Source organism: Trichechus manatus, unplaced genomic scaffold (genome assembly GCF_000243295.1).
Source record: "Trichechus manatus latirostris isolate Lorelei unplaced genomic scaffold, TriManLat1.0 scaffold00087, whole genome shotgun sequence".
In the NCBI taxonomy this organism is placed as follows: Eukaryota; Metazoa; Chordata; class Mammalia; order Sirenia; family Trichechidae; genus Trichechus; species Trichechus manatus.
This window is the reverse complement of record NW_004444023.1, coordinates 3,699,545-3,719,128: the sequence shown is the minus strand read 5'-3', so window position 1 is coordinate 3,719,128 and position 19,584 is coordinate 3,699,545. Positions and strand designations below refer to the sequence as shown.

Here is a 19,584-nt window from a genome sequence, read left to right as displayed (position 1 = left end):
TATGTAATTTTAAACTTTCTCGGACCCATGTTTGAAAAAAACAGGTGCCATTCGCCGTAGGAATATATTTTATTTAACCCAACGTATCTAAAATATTTTGTTTCAACATATCAATAGTAAAAATTATTGAGATATTTTATATTCTTTTTTTCATAACAATTCTTCAAATCCAGTGTGTATTTTATGTTCATTGTTGTTAGCTGCATTGAGTCAAATCCCAACTCATGTGGACTCATGCTCAACAGATCAAAAAGCTGCCCAATCTTGCATCATCCTGATGATCAGCTGTGGATCAGACCATTGTATCCATAGGGTTTTCATTAACTGATTTTCAGAACAAGATCACCAGGGCTTTCTTTCTAGTCCATCTTAGTCTGAAGGCTCTGCTGAAACCTGTTCAGTATCATAGCAACACACAAGCCTCCACTGATAGCATCTCTCAACTCGGACCTCAATACGAAAAGCAATTTGCCCAAAACCAGAAATAGATAGCCAGAACCTGGCATGCCGGCCCTTGTGTTCCAGGTGGTGCCTGTGGTAGACATCATTAATCAATCCCAGCCCTTGCTCCTGCTGAGTCTGGTACTCAGAGCTGAACTGTACCTCACACAGAGCTAGACCCTACTCTACTTAACTTCCGAATCTGTAAAATGGGGGGGATAGTATTAACTCCCAGTTCTTGGGGTGGTTGTGAGGATTGACAGGATGTAAAACCCAAGCACGTAATAGTTGGAGGGAGAAGAGAGTGGGGAGGGTGGTCCAGGCAGAGGGAACAGCCTGTGTAAAGGCCTGGAGGTGAGGAAAAGCGTGGTGTTTTTCTGATCTGCAGGGATGCCAGGGTTTGAGAGGCTGGGACAGTTAGCACCAAGGCTGGGGAAGCAGACAGAGGCCAGATCACGTTGTACTTTAAATTCCAGAGTGAAATTGATGGGAGCTATGGAAAACATTAAGGAGCCCTGGTGGTACAATGGTTAAATGATGAGCTGCTAATCAAAAGGCTGGCAGTTCAAACCCACCCAGCTTCTCTGCGGGAGGAAGACCTGGCGGTCTGCTCCCGTAAAAATTACAGCCTAGGAAACCTTATGGGGAAGTTCTGCTCTTTCATATGGGGTTGCTATGAGCCAGAGATCTGCTCGATGACACCTAACAATGACATGGAAGACGTAAAACTCTTGGGCCTGCTTGAGAGTCTGCTCCGGGTTCTTCAGCTTCTACTAGGGTGTCTGACAGGCAGGGAGGCGGCCGGGGAGTTGTCCTGGCCCAGATGGCCATCTGTCCACTGAGTGCTGTGACTCTGGCTTTTTCTCTCACCTGTTAATGGGACCTAGGTGCCTCTGTCCCATGTGCTTTCTGCTTAAGACCTTGTGGGTCAGGGCCTCCATGTCTTAGCTAGTCACAGTTCAAACTCCCAGGAGAAAATCTGGTTGGCCCAACTAAGCACTTGGGTCAAGATGAGTTCATTGCTTTGCTTGTTGATTGGCTGCCCCAAGGCAGATCTCCAGTGAGCAGGGGCTGTGGGTGGGGCAGTTTCTCTAATAGGAGGTAGGTGTGGTCACTGATACGATTGATGTGTCTGGGAGTGTGGGGGCAGAGAGGAGAGGCAGGGGGGACCAGGCTTGGTGATGCACTGGCTGTGGTGGGGGAGGGACAACTGCAGCACCAGGGGTCAGGCCCCATGACTAGGGGGGCTGACAAGGGAACCTGGGAGGAAGAGCAGTTTGGGGGAAGACGCTGAGCTCAGTTGGGATATGGTGGTAGAGTCAGCTGGCTCCTCAAAGGAGGCAAATAAGAAGCAGGAGGATGTGGTGGAGGTGTCTCCCCAGGCAGGGAGGATAGTTTACTCTGATGGTTTCCTCAGAGGCTCCTGAGAACTAGAAGAGGGAGCACTGGAGTCACATGGAGAGGGGAAGCTCATCTGTTGGGAGGCCCATGTGTGCAAATGTCTGGGGATCAGAAAGTCTGGGGCTTGTTCCTGGGTAGGAAGCAGGAGAAGAGAGGAAATTGAGGCAAGTCTCTCTGCTCCAGGCTGAGGAGTTTGACCTTTGGCACTGGAGGCCCTGGAAGGTTCTGGAGCGCATGATACAGTCTGAATTGGGCTTTTCAGTCTTTGAGCGGTTCCTGGGCCTCTGACCTAGCCCCTGAGGTTACCAGAAGGAAGCATAGAAACTATGCGGCAGCCTGGGGGAAAGGACTGGGCCTCTGGATGCCTGCTCACTGTCTCATTCTGCCTCACCCTTGCTACATGACTTCAGCTGAGTAAGGCCTCTCTGGATCTCATTTTCATCAGGTTGTAAACAGGGGTCATAATTCCTTCTTGGCACTCCCCTGGTTGTTCCGAGGGTCAAGAAAAGTTGTGGGTATAAAAGCAGTTTATCCAAACCAGAGGTAGATAGCCAATACATAGCATGCAGAAAGGTGCCTGTGGCAGACCTCACTAATTGATCCCAGTACCTGATCCTGCTGAGCCCAGTGCTCGGGGAATCCATGACCGATCCACTGGCGTTATCATCTGAATCCTGTTTTGAGTGCAGCCACTGCCCCTAATTCATCTCTGTGTTATCCCAATGCTGCCTCCGTTGGATTTCCTGCAGTGCCCTTGTGCTTTATTTATCCATGTCTGTCAGTTTCTCTATTCTAGACCTACAGCTGTCACCTTCTTTCCCTGGCAAACCCCAGTCATTACCCAACCCCGTTGTGGAAGACATGGTTCTTCCAAGACTCATGTAGGCATCACCTTCCAGGAAGCCTTCCTGGATTCAGATTGAGTTCGAGCTTCCTCCTCTAGGCTCCTACTGTGCCGTTGGCATGTTTGTTGTTTATGCTATCGTATTACAGTGCTTGGGTCTGCCTTCCCTGATACTGCCTTCACATACACACACACTACCACCATCACCACCACCACACCCCTCACACTCCCCCTCAGATGCTGGGGCCTGGGGCCCTGGCCAGGGCACACATGAGCCTCCGGGCCAGGGTGGGGATATCTTGAATGTGTAAGGGCACCAAGAGCAGAGACGGGTGAACTTTGAGTCCCTGTTCCTCTCAGACTGAGATAGTCTGGAGAAATGGCCTCGGGTAACCTGTAGAGGGTCATTGAAAATGAGGGAGACCCTCTGAGATGGATTGACACGGTGGCTGTAACAGTGGTCCCCAGCATAGCCTCACAATCTCAAGTATGAAGATGACGCAGGTCCAGGCGGCATTTCATTGTTATGCATAAGCTCTCTGTCTTAGATGGTGAGTGCTGCTGTAACAGAAATAACCACAAGTGGGTGAGTTCAGTGAACAGAAATTTATCTTCTCATAGTTTAGGAGACTAGAAGTCCAAATTTAGGACACCAGCTCTAGGGTAAGGCTTTCTTTCTCTGTTGGCTATGGGAGAAAATCCTCGTCCTTTTTACCTTCTGTCCCGATTTCTTGGTGATCTTTTTCCTCTATCTCCTTTTATATCTGAAAAATGATTGGCTTAAGACATACTGGACACTAATATGGCCTCATTAACATACGTCCACAGATATGTTGTTAGTTGTCTTCTAGTCAGTTCTGACTCATAATGACACCATGTGACAGAGTAGAGCTGCCCAGAAGGCTGCCATCTTTACAGAAGCAGATCACCAGATCTTTCTCACATGGAGCTGCTGGGTGGGTTTGAGCCACCAAACTTGGTTAGCTGCTGAGCGCTTAACCATTGTGCCACCAGGGCTGAACAGGTACAGGGGTTAGATTTACAACACATGTTTTTGGGGGACACAATTTAATTCATAATATTGCTGTGAGTCAGAGCTGACTCAATGGCAGATAACCACAACCTGTCACCTGTCTGTATTCTTGGCACAAGCTGCACACCCATCCTGTTTATTGATCTTGTCTGTCTAATGAAGGCCCCAGAAAAGGCTTTGTTGGTCTCCCTTCCAGCTGCAACCCGGGGCCGCATGCGGTGTCTCGCTTATGGTAGTGGAGTGCTCAGAGATTGTCATTACCTGGGTAATGTGGGAAGTTTGTATCATCGTACCGCAAAATTGTAATACAGGCGGTCCCCAACTTACAACAGGGTTCCAGTCCAATGACTCCATTGTAAGTCGGTTCTGACATAAATCAAATAACTGATTTTTTTTCAAGTTTCCATTATTATTATGCTTTATTATCAGTATCTTTATAAATCTGCTCTGTCTTTAGGAGTTGGAAATATTACATATAAATCTACAGATATATTTTAATACATAAAAAATACACAAATTATAAAAATTTACTGATGATGAAGAAGAGTTGGATGACACTGGCATTTTGTCAGTTGCAGTAATAATTTTACTTGTGGAAGGTTCTGGATCATCTGGATTATCCCTGGGAATGGGGATGGCATTTCTAGTCAGGAAATCAGTGAGAGTTGTCTGTATGGTCCTTTTCTTTCTTTCTTCATATATTTTGCAGTAACATCTCGCTGCTTCCCGAATCTGCCTACCGACTTTAGCAAAGAGATCAGGATTCAGGTCCATGCTTTCAAGCAACTGAAGCCCTTGATTTAGTTTAGAAAATTAAATCTGTACAGCAGTGTTTCGAATAGTGCATCATAAAATTGAATATCTGCAAGTGCACATTTGAGAATAATAACATCAGCAAGTTACGTGCTGTAACATTGTATGTGGTACACGTTACTGATGATAAGATGTACCAAAAAAAAAGAAAACAAGGGCAGTCCGAAGTGCAGTTTGTTGTAACTCGAGTATGTTGTAAGTCAGGGACTACCTGTAATTAAAACTGAGTGGCACAAGAGAGAACAGTGTGATCGAGAATATTGAATGGGTCTTTGGGTGGTACACACGGGTTTGCACTCAACTAATAAAGTTGACATTCGAACCCACCCAATAGTGCCACAGAAGAAAGGCCTGGCAGTCTGCTTGTGTAAAGTTATTACAGCCAAGAAAACCCCAGGTGGCAGTTCTGCACTGTAACACGTGGACTCACCATGAGTTGGAATCAACTTGAGAGCAGCAGGTTTATAACTTCTAATCACAGATAGAGTTTGACCAGTGTAGAATGTAATCTTATTTCATCCCCAGGGGAAAACTCACTTTAAAGTCAAAGAATGTTGGGTGAGCATGAGGAGGACAGAGCCGGATTGAACCTGCATCCCCAACGTGTAGAACATCGTGGGGGCCACAAAGTATTTGTCAGACAATGTTCATTGGTGCTTACCGATGACTGCTCAGTTTCTCTAAGGGGGTGTAGATGGGGGTGGGTGGTGCAGGAATGGGGACTGACCTTGCGGGCTTCACCGTGCCCCTCCTCAGCTGGCGTTGCAGACGGGGCGCGAGCCCCCACCCATCTGGCGAGTACAGAAGGCCCTGCTGCAGAAATTCACCCCAGAGATCAAGGATGGACAGAGGCAGTTTTGTGCCACCAGTAATGTAAGTATGCTGAGGGGAATGAGGACTTGGGGCTCCTGGTTGGGTGGGGGGAAGCTGAGGTCCCCCAACTTGTGGTCGTTATTTGCCCTGGTCTCAGATGAGTCCTGAAGGGGGTCCCCACTGCCTAGCAGGCTCCTGGCAGCGGCCAGGGCAGCCCGAGGTTGGTAGGAGTCATGGGAATCTGGCCAGCATGGGTGAAGGAGTTCCTCGTGTGTCTTTTCCTTCCATAGTATTTGGGGTATTTTGGGGATGCGAAAAACCGATACCAGCGCCTGTATGTGAAGTTCCTGGAGAATGTCAACAAGAAGGATTACGTGAGGGTCTGCTCTCGGAAGCCCTGGCACAGGCCCCCTGTGCCTGTCAGGTACCACTGGGTCCAGGGAGGCCAGGGGTGGACAGGCTGAGAGGCATGGGAATGGAACATGGTGGGGGGGCTGCGGAACGTAGATTAGGGTGACACTGGCGGGGAAGGCAGAGACCCAGAGAGAGAGAAAGAGAGAGAGACTCAAAGAGGTGTGGTGACAGAGACCCAGAGAGAGAGGAGGACAGAGACACAGGGTGGGGGGAACAGAGACTCAAAGAGAGGGGGGACAGAGACCCAGGGAGAGGGGGTCAGAGGACCAGAGGTGGGGGGACAGAGACCCAGAGAGGTGGGGGGAGAGATTCAGAGAGAGGGAGGCTGGTTGTGTACGTCGTACTCTGAGCTGGCAGGGGGCCCCAAAGAGCACTGGGCTTCTTGGCTGCTGACCGCAGTTCCTTCTACACTCCACTCCAGACGATCTGGGCAGGCCAAGGGCCCCGCATCTGCTGGGGGCAGCTTTGCCCCTCCCCCCAAAGCCCCAGCGCCACCTCCGAAGCCAGAGACCCCTGAGAAGATGACATCTGAGAAACCCCCAGAGCAGATGCCCGAGACGGCCATGCCCGAGCCCCCTGCACCCGAGAAGCCATCCCCACCGCGGCCCGCCGAGAAGGAGAAGGAGAAGGAGCGGGCACCCCGTGGAGAGCGGCCCTTGCGGGGTGAGCGGGCCACGGGCGGACGGCAGACCCGGCCTGAACGGAGCCTTGCTGCAGGACAGCCCACCGCCTCCCGGCCGCCCAAGGCCCGGCCCACCAAAGTGAAGGCTGAACCGCCCCCCAAGAAGAGGAAGAAGTGGCTGAAGGAGGCCACAGGCAATATGTCGGCAGGTGGGGGCCCACCCGGCAGCTCTTCGGACTCAGATTCATCCCCTGGAGCGCCCAGCGAGGACGGTGAGACCCTCTGTCCTCGGCAGCCACAGGGCTGGTGAGGAAGGCGAGGGGAAGTGATAGGAACTTCAGAAGGAGACGTGGGTGAGGGCTGTCGGGAGAGTTCAGGGAACATCAGTGAGACAGTAGTAATAATTAGTAATAATAACCAGTTGCTGTGGAGTTGACTCCAACTCATAGTGACCCCGTGTGTGTGTCAGAGTAGAACTGTGCTCCCGTAGGATTTTCAATGTTTTGGGAAGTAGATAGCCAGGACTTTCTTCTGAGGCACCTCTGGGTGGACCCAAACAGCCAGACTTTGGGCCAGCAGCCGAGTGTTTAACCGTTTGCACCACCCAGGGACTCCAGTAATAATAATAAATAAATAAATAATAATAGCGATAGGTAACTGTTACGTGGTACCTAAGTATGTGTCAAGCTGTCTCCCAAGTTCTTTACTCGTACTAACCTATTTAATTTTTACACAGTCCTAGGAAATAGCTAAGGAGCCCTAGGGGTGCAGTGGCTTGCACTTGGCTGCTAACTGAAAGGTCAGTTTGAACCCACTAGTCACTCTGTGGGAGAAAGATGTGGCACTCTGCTTCCATAAAAATTGACAGCCTTGGAAATCCTATGGGACAGTTCTGCTCTGTCCTGTAGGGCCACTGTGAGTTGGAATCGACTCGACAGCAACGAGTTTAGGAGGTAGCTACTATTATTATCATCCCCATTTTATAGATGAGGAAACTAAGGCACTGCAAGGGTCCCATGCAGCTGGAATGTGAACCCCACCAGAGTTGGAGTGCAACCAGTACAGCCTCAGGCTCTGTTTCGCTCATTCAGCGCTGTGCTACTTGTCTCAGAACAGGCTGGTTTTGAGTGCTGAAGGAGATGTGGGACCAGTCCCTGGTCCTGGAGGCCCAGAGATGCTGCTAGTCCCTGTGACTCACTGGGTGACCCTGGGAGAGGGGCATAACCTCTCTGTGCTTTAGTGACCTCATCTGTAAAATGGGTTCATAATAGATACAGCACACAGGAGGGTGCTTGCCTATTGAAGGCACTAGATGTGAGTTCCATGTCTGTATCTTCAGTGCTTAGAAGGATGTCTGACGCATAATGCCAGTGATACCACCCAAAAAATATATATGCATATGTATAATAAATGAAACGGCTGACTTTGTACTGAGTACTTAACAACGTGCCCAGCATCATTTTAAGCATTGTACATATTTTATTTCATTTTATCTTCACATAACACCTATGAGATAGGTGCTGTAGAATTACCCCCATTGTAAACATGAGGAAGCTGAGGCACTGAGAAGTGACAGGACTTGCCCAAGGTTGCACACTTTTGGGTAGAGCGCAGGGGCAGCTGATTTAACAGACACAAGAAAAAGTATAGTAAGTCATGTGAGAGAGGTTGAATTCGCTTTTCATAGAAGCCCAGATGTAATCGGGAAGTTCATACATAGCAAATAAGAGGCTCTTTCTCAAGGTTGTTCCGGGTCCTGGTTTTCTTGTCTTTTGCTCTGCCATTTCCCAACGTGTGGGCCTCAACCTCATTGTAAAAGCCAACCCAGCAGCTCCACATCTACTTTCTTGCCAGTAGGAAAGGGTACAATGGCAAAGGAATGGCCGGACATTCCTTAAATACCAAATCTGAGAGTAGCCAACATCCTTTCTTCTCGAATCCCATTGGCCAGAATTTGATCACATGACCACTCCTAGCTACAAGGGAGCCTGGAGAATGTAGTTTCTAACTAGGCAGCTTGTGCTTTGCTATAATAGCAGGACAGGTTGAGACCTCAGAAAGTAGAAGCAGTTAAACTGAGGAAAGTTAAAGGTGTGAGGAGATGAAAACCAAACCAGTTGCCCTTGAGTCAACTCCAATTCATGGCAACCTCATGTGTGTCAGAGTAGAACTGTGCTCCATACGGTTTTCAATGACTGAGTTTTCAAAAGTAGTAGATCACCAGGCCTTTCTTCCGAGGTGCCTCTGGCTGGACCCAAGCTGTCAACCTTTTGGTTAGCAGCTGAGTGCTTAACCATTCGTGCCACCCAAGGGCTCCATGGAAGGCGAAGGGAAGAAGATTCCTGAAGGCCCAGACGTGCAAGTTTTTCCCTTTCTGGCCCTCACTTTTTTCTTTGTAAACAGCTGTTGAAGAATTATTGATATAATTCACATATCATGCAATTCACCTATTTAAAGTATACAAGTCAACAGCTCTTCCACAGAGTTGTGCTGCCATCACAACAGTCAGTTTTAGAACATTTGCATCATCCCAAAGAGAAATTCTACAACCTTTTAGTCATCATTCCGCATTTCCCCCCAACCTTTATGGTTGTTGGGTGCCATCAAGTTGTTTCCGACTCATAGTGACCCCATGTGACAGAAGAGAACTGCCCCAAAGAATTTTTTTTTCTTTTTTTTTTTAAGTAGTAGTTTATTATTAGTGTGTTTTTGGTGAAAGTTTACACAGCAAATTAGTTTGGTTCCCAACACCCCATATAGTTTTCTTTGCTGTAATCTTTCCAGACTAAGTCTTTTCTACTACAGAGCTGCTGGGGGAGTTCAAACCACCAACCTTTCAGTTAGCAGCCGAGCACTTAGCAGTTGCACCACCAGAGCTCCTTCCCCCAACTCTAGACAGCCAGTAACCTATTTCCTGTCTTTTTAGGTTTGCCTGTTGTGGACATTTCATGTAAATGGAATCAGACAAGATAGGACCTTTTGTGTCTGGCTTCTTTCACTCAGCATAATGCTTTCATGGTCCATCCACGTTGTAGCGTGTATCAGAACTTCATTCCTTTTTTATGGCTGGAATAACATTTCATGGAATGGATGTAGCACGTTTTATCCATCCATCCATCCGTTGACATCTGAGTTGCTTCCATTTTTTGACTTTTATGAATAATGCTGCTATGAACATTCATAGGTGGCCCTCAGTTTCTGGAGCTGAACTCCCAACTCTTAGGGAGCAACTCCCCTGGCATATTTCCATGTCTTTCTCTGGGTGAGCATATGTCTTCCCCTTCCCCATTAGACCAGGAGCCCTTCCAGAACCAACTCTTGCGCTTATCATTTTTCAGTCCAAAGTCATCCTGGAGACTCATTGTCCTGCATGTCCCTGCATGTCCCTTCTAAATCTGGATTATGACTGATACGCTCTCCTTTCTTAGGTTCTCAGTGCAAATTCTAGAAAGAGGCTACAGTGACATACTCTCTCCTTTAATCCACGTCTGCCCATCTTCTCGGTTCCTTTCAGCAGGTGTTTATTGAACATCCATTTTGTGCCATGCACTGGGGTCCTCTGCAGTGAGCAAAACAAAAATATGTGACCACATTGGCACTTAAAATCCGTCAGATGAATATAAACTGTAATAGAATACAAAATAGTGTGAAAAGTCACTCTGAGTAGGAATAGAGGCAGTTAAGAAAAATATATCAGATTAAGAGGATCAGGTGGGATGGTGGAAGGGATGGGGTTGGGGGAGAGAACATTCCAGGCTGGGTTTGGGTGAGGAGTATCAGCGAAGAGGCCAGTGTGGCTGGAGCTGCGTGAACGAAGGGGAGAGGGTGGGAGGTGAGATGTAAAATGGTGGAGATAGTAGCATCAGAACCTAACTTCATGGGGAGATAATGCAAATTAAGATCAGCCCAAGGCTGATCCCTGTGAGGTAGAGGTCAAACATACCTCCACCCTCCAACCTTTTTACCAGTTCTGACACCAGCCATCCCTTCATGGCACTCTCTACTTCTCTGCTGGGTTCGACATTCCATTGCAGTCGTCACATAGCACTCACAGACCATACTTACGGTTAAGTGGTTTATTAAGGAAGTACCAGGCTACAACTTGGGATCAGAGTCAGGAAGCATGTGGGCAGAGTCTCCCTTCCGTGCAGGACAGCTCTCAGCCATGCAGACCTCCTCTAAGCCCCCTCAGGACAGGCTCCTCTTGGTCCTGCTGTTTGTCACCACCGGCTTTGCTGCAGGTCCCCTGCTGGGCCTATACCTGTCTTCAGTATTCCAGTCTTTGACCCATGTTACAAGTCTTTCAGGAGGTTCCTTGACTCCCCTCTCTGCTGCTGCTCTCTTCTTTCTTCTGCTTCTTTCTGTGTGAAAAACCTCTGTGGGGTTGCCTGCTTACACATAACCAACTCCTTGTCAATTTCAAGGCATGGCTTCCCACCGGGGCTACAAACTAACCAGTCTCCTATTGGTAGGCCACAGACACTTTATTTGCATAGTAGGCACAGACACTTCATTTGCATAGACTGTGAACCAATCCCAGCAAGGTGCATACCAATCACTGGGCAGGCAGCAGCCCAGGACCAGACAAAAAATACCAAACCATCAAGTTGTTTACAGCTTGCCCAGGAAATGTCAGTCAGCCTGGACAAAAGTAACAAATCCTCTGGGGTAGAAAACTAGGGCAAAGGTAACCCTTCAGGGCTTAGGGGAAAAATCTCTCAAGCTGTTTTTCCAAAGAACCAAGGCAAAAGGCCACATAAAGGAACTCATTTCACCACTCGAGGGCAGAGGAGTAAGAAGACCGGTCATGTAGGGTAACAATCCTTAAATTTTACTGTGCGTATGAATTCCCTGGGGATTTGTTAAATGCAGATACTGACTCAGTAACTCTATGAGGGAGTGGGGATCATGCCTTTATATTTCTAGCCAGCTTCCAGGTGATGCTGTTGACCCAAGGACCACACTTTGAGTAGCAAGGGGCCTAGGGCTTTGTGGCCCCCTGGAAGGACTTTGGCTTTACCCCGAAGGAGATGAGAGCCACACGAGGGTCTGCCTCACATTGTCAAGCAGTCACTCTGGCCCCTTGAAACAGCTTCCAAATCTGGGAGTGGCCAGCATCTTCTCATATCCCATTGGCCAGACCTTGGTCACATGACCACACCTAGCTACAAGGGAACCTGGGTAAATCAAATAGACATTTCTTGCACCTCTTCCTCGGTGATATTCTGGGGCCTTTTCTTGGCCTTCCTGTTTCCCTTTTCCCTGGATACTCCTTGGGTTTCATTGAGGGTGTCTTTCAATGTCCTAACCTTGGCTTTTTTGCTTCTCATTTTACACCTCTGGCTTTTGGGGCCCCCACGACTTTCTAGTGAGCCTCAGACGTGATTCTTCCACCCACCCACCAGGCCTGCATACCCCCGCCAGGTTCCTTGTCCTGGTGTCCCCATCTGTCTTAGTCATCTAGTGCTGCCATAACAAATAACACAAGTGGATGGTTTTAACAAAGAGAAGTTTATTTCGTTACAGTAAAGTAGGCTAAAAGGTGTCAGCTCCAGGGGAAGGCTTTCTCTCTCTTGGCCTTCTCATCAGTGTTCCCCCAGACTAGGAGCTTCTCGGCGCAGGGACCCTGGTCCAAAGGATGCGCTCTGCTCCCAGCACTGCTTTGTTGATGGTATGAGGTCCCCCTGTCTCACTGCTCACTTCTGTCTTTTATCTGAAGAGATTGCCTCAGGACACAATCCAGTCTTGTAGATCAGGTCCTGCCTTACTAACACAACTGCCACCCATCCTCTGTCATTAACATCATAGAGGCAGGTTTACAACATATAGGAAAATCACAGAGTACCAGGAATCATGGCCTAGCCAAACTGATACACACATTTTTTGGGGGACATAATTCAAACCATGACACCATTTCAGGGGGCAGCTCCGTAGTGCACAGTCGCCAGGCCAGACCCCCAGGCACTGTCCTTGCCCTTTCCCCTTTCCCCCCTTCCTTTTACAGATCGCCAGTCCTCAGTTCTCCCCGCCCCTCTTGTCCTAACTCTGCTTCACCTTCGTTCCCTGGCGGAGACAGTGGCCCTCTGGTCCCCTCAATCTTTCTGTCGCCTCTCCCGGCTCTACTCAGGCCTCAGCCTTCCCTGCTTGGTCCATTGCCCCGATCTGCATTCTCTCCCCTCCATTCCATCCACTCCATGGCCTCAAAGGGGTCTTTTTCCTTTTTCATTCTGTCCCTCCCCTGCTTACAGACCTCCATGACTCCTCAGTCCCTCCCAGAAAAAGTCCCTGCTCCTCGTGATCTGCCCTCCACCACCCTGTTCAGTCCCTGCCCCCATCATCTCCCTCAATTTCTTAATTGAGGTGAAATTCACGTAACATAAAATGATCCATTTTAAAGCATACAGTTCAGTGACATTTAGTACATTCATGATTATATGCAACCGTTATGTCTAACTGCAAAATATTTCCATCACCCCGAAAGGAAACCCCATACCCATTAAGTAGTAGTTCCCCATTCCCTCCAGCCCCCAGCGCTTGGCAACCTCTAATCTACTTTCTGTCTTCATAGATTTACCTATTCTGAACATTTTATGTAAATAGAATCAGACAAGATGTGGCCTTTTGTGTCTGATTTTCACTTAGCACAGTGCTTTCAAGGTTCATCCATGTTGTAGCATGTATTAGGACTTCATTCCTTTTTATAGCTGAATAATAATATATGGCTATACCACATTTTGTTTATCCAGTAAATGTTGATGGACACTTGGATTGTTTTCACCTTTTGGTTACTGTGACTAGTGCTGCTATGAACATTCATGTACAAGGATTTGTTTGAGCACCTGCTTTCCGCTCCTCTGGGCATATATCTAGGAGCGGAATTGCTGGGACATATGGCAACCTCCTTCAATCTTACCCTTTACAAATTGTGATCTTTTTTACTTGACTCACTGTTTTGTTGCTTCTTAGACCTCGTTTTAGCCACGCCGAATTAGTCAAACCCTTTTAAACACATAACTCTTTGGCCTAGGATGCTCTTTTCTATTATTCAAGACTTAGTGCTTGTTCCACTTTACACAAGCCTTCCCTGCCTACTCGGGCTGAGCCTGAGGCCTCTGAACACCTGACAATGCCTGTGATTTCACCGTTAGAGCATATTTCACTGGTGCTTGCCCGTCAGTTTGGCACACCCCCTCCCCCAGGTTGAACCTCCCTGAGAAGAGGGACTTCTCTCCTGGTCCCTGGTACTTACAACAGTGTCAGTCACACAGGTGACCTCAGAGACAGTTTGAATAACGGAGCCCATGTCCGTGTTTCCCCCAGAGCGGGCAGTCCCTGGGCGTCTGCTAAAGACCCGGGCAATGCGGGAGATGTACCGGAGCTACGTGGAGATGTTGGTGAGCACAGCACTCGACCCAGACATGATCCAGGCCCTGGAGGACACACATGGTGAGAGCCTGGGGAGGAGGGGCTGGTGATCCAGACTCCTGGGTACTGAGGGAGGAGGGGCCAGGGGCCGGGGCTCCTGGGCCTGAGGAGGAGGGGGCTGTGGCCTGGACTCCTGGGTCTGAGGTAGGAGGGGGCTGGGAGCTTGGACTCCTGAGTCTGAGGGAGGAGGGGCTAGGGCCCCGAACTCCCAGGTCTGAGGGCAGAAAGTACTGGGGGCCCAAACCCCTGACCCCTCCCTGGCCCGGTGTATTGTGGGGCTGTGGCTCTCCTGACACCCCTCTTCATTTTCCAGATGAGCTGTACCTCCCGCCCATGCGGAAGATCGATGGCCTCCTGAATGAGCACAAGAAGAAAGTCCTGAAGCGGCTGTCACTGAGCCCAGCCTTGCAGGTGCTTGGGGGCCTGGGCCGGAGCCGGCTTGGATCCCGGGGCCAGGCTCAGAGAGGACCACCTGCACATGCCAGAGCATCAGACCCTGCAGGGGGATCTCTGGACTGGGTGGGGTTGGCCAGGAGAAAGGTGGAGGGCAGGGTTGTCAGGAAGGGTGTCTCTGCATTCCCAACAGCCCTGAGGGCCCAGATGGGCTGTAGGTCTTGGCATGGCATGGAGGGGTCATTGTGAAGGTCTGGGATGGACTGTGGAGAAGGCCATGGGTTATAGGTGGAACTGACTTCAAGAGTATGAGTTTGGGGTCAAAAGGTAGTAGACTGGGGGCCAACCCAAGGCTCTGGGGCAGCATGTTGAGCCCATTCTAGTTTCTTTTCCATCGATGTCATGCAGACTCTGCGAAGTCCAGAATTCAGTGTTATGTTCTTGCTGTAACTTTTCATCTGAAATGTTCAGAGTCCCATCCTTGGGCTCTGGGATGAAATACTAGGGTAGAAATTCTGGAATGGAATGTCAGTATGGGCCTGGGCATTCTGGCTGGGAGGTTAGTCTAGCTTGGAGAATTCTGGGTGGACTATAAGTCTGACTCTGAGAATTCTAGGATGGATATTAGGCTGGCACTGAGGTTCTGGGTGGGATACTAGGGAGACTGAGAATTCGTGAATGGATTGTTAGGCTGGTGCTGAGAATTCTGAGGTAGAAAGTTCGTGTAATACTGAAAATTCTGGGAGGATGTTAATCTAGTCTGAGAATTGTTAGGCTAGCTCTGAGAATTCTGGGTGGGATATTAGGCTAGCTCTGAGAATTCTGGGGTAGATTATTGTGATGGCTCTGAGGATTCTGGGTGGAATGTTAGGCTAGCTCTTAGAATTCTGGGATAGATTTTTTGGATGGCTCTGCGGATTCTGGGTGGGATGTTAGGCTAGCTCTGTGGATTCTGGTTGGAATGTATGGTTGGCTTTGAGAATTCTGGAATAGATTGCTAGGCTTGCCCTGAGAATTCTGAGATATAGGATGTTAGGTGGTGCTGAAAATTCTGGAAGGATGTTTGTCTCGTTCTGAGAATTCTGGAGTAGAATGTTAGGTGGCACTGAGAATTCTGGGTAGAACATTAGGTGGCTCTGAAAATTCTGGAAGATGTTATGTTTAGTCAGAATTCAGGAATTGATTATTGAGCTGGCCCTGAGGATTTGAGTAGAAGTTGGACTGATGCTGAGACTTCCAAGATAGAATGTTAGGGTGGCTCTCAGAATTTGGGGATTAATCTTAGGCTGACTCTGAGAATTCTGGGTGGGATGTTAGGCTGGTGCCAGGAATTATGGGATGGAGTGTCCTGATTTAAGTTTTCTGGGTGGAAGGTTAAGGTGGCTCTCAGAATTCTAGAATATAGTCACAGGCTGCATCTGAGAATTCTGGATAGGATGTTAGTCTGGCTCTGGGAATTCTCTGTGGGATGTTAGTTTGAGAAATCTGGGTAGGATATTATACTGTGTCTGAGGATTCTGGGTGGACCATTAGGTGTCTAAAAATTCTGGGATGGATGGTTAGGCTGGTGTTGAGAATTCTGGGTACGACGTTAGATGTCTGAGAATTCTGGGATAAATGGGATGGATAGGTATGCTGGCACTCAGAGTTCTGGGTGGGACATTAGGTGTTTGAGAATTCTGGGATGGGTTAAGTAAGGTCAAAGAATCCTGGTCCAGCCATAAGAGGTCACCAGGCCGACCTGAGGAGGACCAAGACTCCTAAGTATCTGGTTCTGCAGCCTGGGGGAAACTGAGGCCCCTGAGAACTGGGGGACTGAGGAGCTGGGAGGCGAGTCCAGGCAGGTGTTCCACTGATCCCATTGGCTTCCCACAGGACGCCCTGCACACTTTCCCACAGCTGCAAGTGGAGCAGAGTGGGGAGGGCTCCCCTGAGGATGGGGCTGTGCGGCTGCGGCCAGCTGGGGAACCCTACAACCGCAAGACGCTCAGCAAGCTCAAGAGGAGCGTGGTCCGAGCCCAGGTGGGCACCGGGGCCAGAAGGGGGCTGTGCCAGATGGTGAAGGGCAGGGAGAGAGACTGCTCAGCTCTGGGCAGGGAGACTGAGCCGTCTCCACCCTGTCTGCCCAGGAGTTCAAGGTTGAGCTGGAGAAGTCGGGATACTACACACTCTACCACTCACTCCACCACTATAAGTACCACACCTTCCTTCGCTGCCGGGACCAGGTGAGTCCTCCAGGAGGTCCTGGGACTTGCCCTTGACTAAGCTCTTCCCTAGACCCAGAACTCTGGGTCCCTAGCCCACTCTGCTCTCAGACCCAGGAGTCCAGGCCCCAGCCCCCTCCTTCCAAAGACCCAGGAGTCCGGGGCCCCAGCACCTTCTCTCTGGATATCTGGGCCCTGGCCCCTCCCCCCCAGGGCCTTTTCCAGCTCCCGCAGCTCCATGTGTGTCCCCTGTAGACACTGGCCATCGAGGGCGGTGCTGAGGACCTGGGCCAGGAGGAGGTGGTGCAGCAGTGCATGCGGAATCAGCCGTGGCTGGAGCAGCTCTTCGACTCCTTCAGCGACCTACTGGCCCAAGCACAGGCCCACAGCCGCTGCGGGTGACCCCAGCCTGCCTGGGGGGGCCACCTCCTCCACGAACCACGAATTGGGACAGAACTGTGTCCTCAGGAGCTAACCCCGTGACCCGTCACCGGGGAAGGGGGGTCATTGGTCAGGGTGTGTCCATGCTGCCCCCTAGGGCAGGGTTCAGAGGTTGACTCCCCCCCTCTCCCAAGCCCTCTCCACTCCCTCCCTGCCCTTCCCACTGTTCGGTGTACAGAGAAATTATTTATATATATGTATAAATGTCTATTTAGTAACGGTTTCCCCTCCCCACCTCACCCCGCTCCCCCTGCCACGGCCATAGCCCCACCCCTCCACCTTGTACATAATGTATAGGAAAAGTCTATGTATGGTTGAGGGGGGAGGGGTGGCTTCAGAGAGCTGGGGGACCCCCTCCCCCCAAGTCCCTCCTACAGGCCAAGATCTTTGCTAAAGGCCATTCCCTCCCCAGGGCATTCGGTGTCGGGTGGAAGTGGGAAGGGGGAAAAAATGCATCTTGTTAATTATTTTTAATCTTATTTATTGTACATACCTTAGGGCGGGGGGGGGGCTGGGGAGGTAGAGGGGAGAAGGGTCCTCTCCCTCTGCCCACCCCACTCCTTTTCTACAGCAATTTGTCTGTGTCTGTCCCCCATCCCACCCCACCACCCACTGTCCTCATCCCATTGTTGTCTGGATGTGGTTCTATTTTTTATCAGTCTCCTTTCCCCTCCTCCCTCTCTGACCCCCACCCTGACCTCCCCACCACCCTTTGTCTCTTCTTGCTCTTTCTTGGGCTTCTGTACAACTCAACTTGTATACACTGTGTACACACAACCAGCCAAACGAAAATCCAACGGCGAACACTTTCTCGGCAGGCTGTCGTGCCTTTGTCCTGCGACGTCTGGGTGGTCTGGGATGGCCGTGGCAGAGGGGCTGGAACAAGGCTTTCCTCAAGCCCTGGGAGGTGGTTGGGGTTGGTGTATTAGTTACCTGTTGCTGCGTAATGTATCATCCCCTCCAAAATACAGTGACTTCGAACAACAAATATTTATCATCTCACCGCTCCTGAGGATCGGGAATTTGAGAGCGGCTTAGCTGAGTGGTTCTGGCTCAGGGTCTGTCTCCAGGGTGCAGTCAAGGTGTCGCTCAGGACTGCAATCATCTGAGGGTTTGATGGGCTGGAGGAAGTAAGGCTTTCATGTCCTAATCTGGAACATCACCCACCGTCACTTCTGCCACACTGTTCATTAGAAGCGAGTCACTAAGTCCAGCGCACACTCGGGGAGGACAGTTATGCCTCCATTTCTTGAAGGGAAGAATATCAGTTTTTGAATGTATTTTTAAATCATTGCAGGCAGTCACGAGTGTCCAGAGTTGGCTGGTTTTTTCTTGGCTCCCTGTGCTGTACAGTTAAGAGTGGGCCTCTGTGTCCTTGAACCCTGGACCTGCAGGGCCACAGATGGACTGGCAGTGTTCTAGAGCCTGGCCTACAGAGTTGAGGATGGATTCCTTTATTCTCCAGCTTTGGTACTGAAGAGTTTGGGCTGTGGACCAGCACCCTCGGCATCACCTAAGAGCTTGTAGAAATGTAGAATCTCAGCCCGCTTCTGAGATCTACTGAATCCACTTTTTAATAAAATCTTGAGATGATTCTGATGAATGTTCAAGTTTGAGGAGCAACATTCTAGAACAAGGGTGTTAAAAATTTTGAGGCTGACTGGCTGTTGTCATTCTAGAACCCAGGCCCTCATTGTCAAGGATGGGCCACTGGTATGCTAGAGCACTGGTGCCAGCCTTGAGGATGGATGGTCAGTGGTCAGTGGGTAGAGACCCAATGTGACATTTGAGGGTGGATCTTCAGTGTTCTAGACCCCCCTCCAGAAGAAGCTGAGGAAGAACTCTCCTTCTAAATCAGTTGCCAACTAGTCGACCCATGGTGATAGGGTGTATGTTGGAGCAGAAGTGTGCTCCATAGGGTTTTTGTTTTCTTTTTTTAATTATTTTTGTGTTTGGGAATAGGCACAGCAGAACATAACACCAATCCAGCAATCTCTACATGTACAATTCGGTGACATTTATTACATTCTTTGAGATCTGCAACCATGTTCACCCTCCTTTTCTGAGTTGTTCTCCCCCATTCACGTAAACTCTGCCCCCTATGTTTCCTAGCTAATCTTTTGAGTTGCTGTTGTCAGTTTGCTTCCCTAGTTAGTTCTTTAAAAGAGTACAGTGCTCAAGGCAGACATTCTTTACTAGTTAAGCTAAACTAGTTTGGTTTTGAGAAGACTTCGGGGGTATTTTTGGTCCATAGGGTTTCAATGACTGATTTTTCAGAAGTAGATTGCCAGCCTTTCTTCTGAGGTGCCTCTGAGTAGACTTGAACTTCCAATCTTTCGATTCACAGCTGAGCACTTTAACCATTAGCACCACCCAGGGACTCCTGACATTGTTCTAGAACCCTGGATTTTGTCTGGACCAAGCACCCCCCACAAAAAAAAGCAAACAAACCATTGCTGTCCAAAGTTGATTCTGACTCAGCAATCATATAGGACAGAGTAGAACTGTCCTATAGGGTTTCCCAAGGAGCAGCTGGTGGATTCGAACTGCTGACCTTTTGGTTAACAGCCGGGCTGTTAACTACTGTACCACCAAGGCTCTGAACCACTACCCATCTTCTAGATTTTAGAACCCTAGTTTTACAGACTAGAGGCTGGAGAGTAGCAACCAAAAACCATAACGGTTGAGTCAAAGATGGACTATTGACTTTCTAGAATTGTAGTGTAATTAACAGAGTTGA

General features: G+C 49.3%; 1 protein-coding gene across 1 annotated transcript in view; it reads left to right on the top strand.

The window, feature by feature from the left end:
• Positions 1 to 17,654, top strand: part of PRR12 (proline rich 12) — a 32,741-nt gene extending 15,087 nt beyond the window's left edge. Inside the window, exons 7-14 of the mRNA XM_004381646.2 lie at positions 5,289 to 5,405; positions 5,636 to 5,769; positions 6,181 to 6,653; positions 13,702 to 13,827; positions 14,120 to 14,217; positions 16,075 to 16,221; positions 16,329 to 16,424; positions 16,659 to 17,654. Of these exons, the coding sequence (XP_004381703.1) occupies positions 5,289 to 5,405; positions 5,636 to 5,769; positions 6,181 to 6,653; positions 13,702 to 13,827; positions 14,120 to 14,217; positions 16,075 to 16,221; positions 16,329 to 16,424; positions 16,659 to 16,805 (1,338 nt within the window). The 3' untranslated portion in view covers positions 16,806 to 17,654. The remainder of the gene's footprint in view (positions 1 to 5,288; positions 5,406 to 5,635; positions 5,770 to 6,180; positions 6,654 to 13,701; positions 13,828 to 14,119; positions 14,218 to 16,074; positions 16,222 to 16,328; positions 16,425 to 16,658) is intronic.
• Positions 17,655 to 19,584: the final 1,930 nt, after the last annotated feature.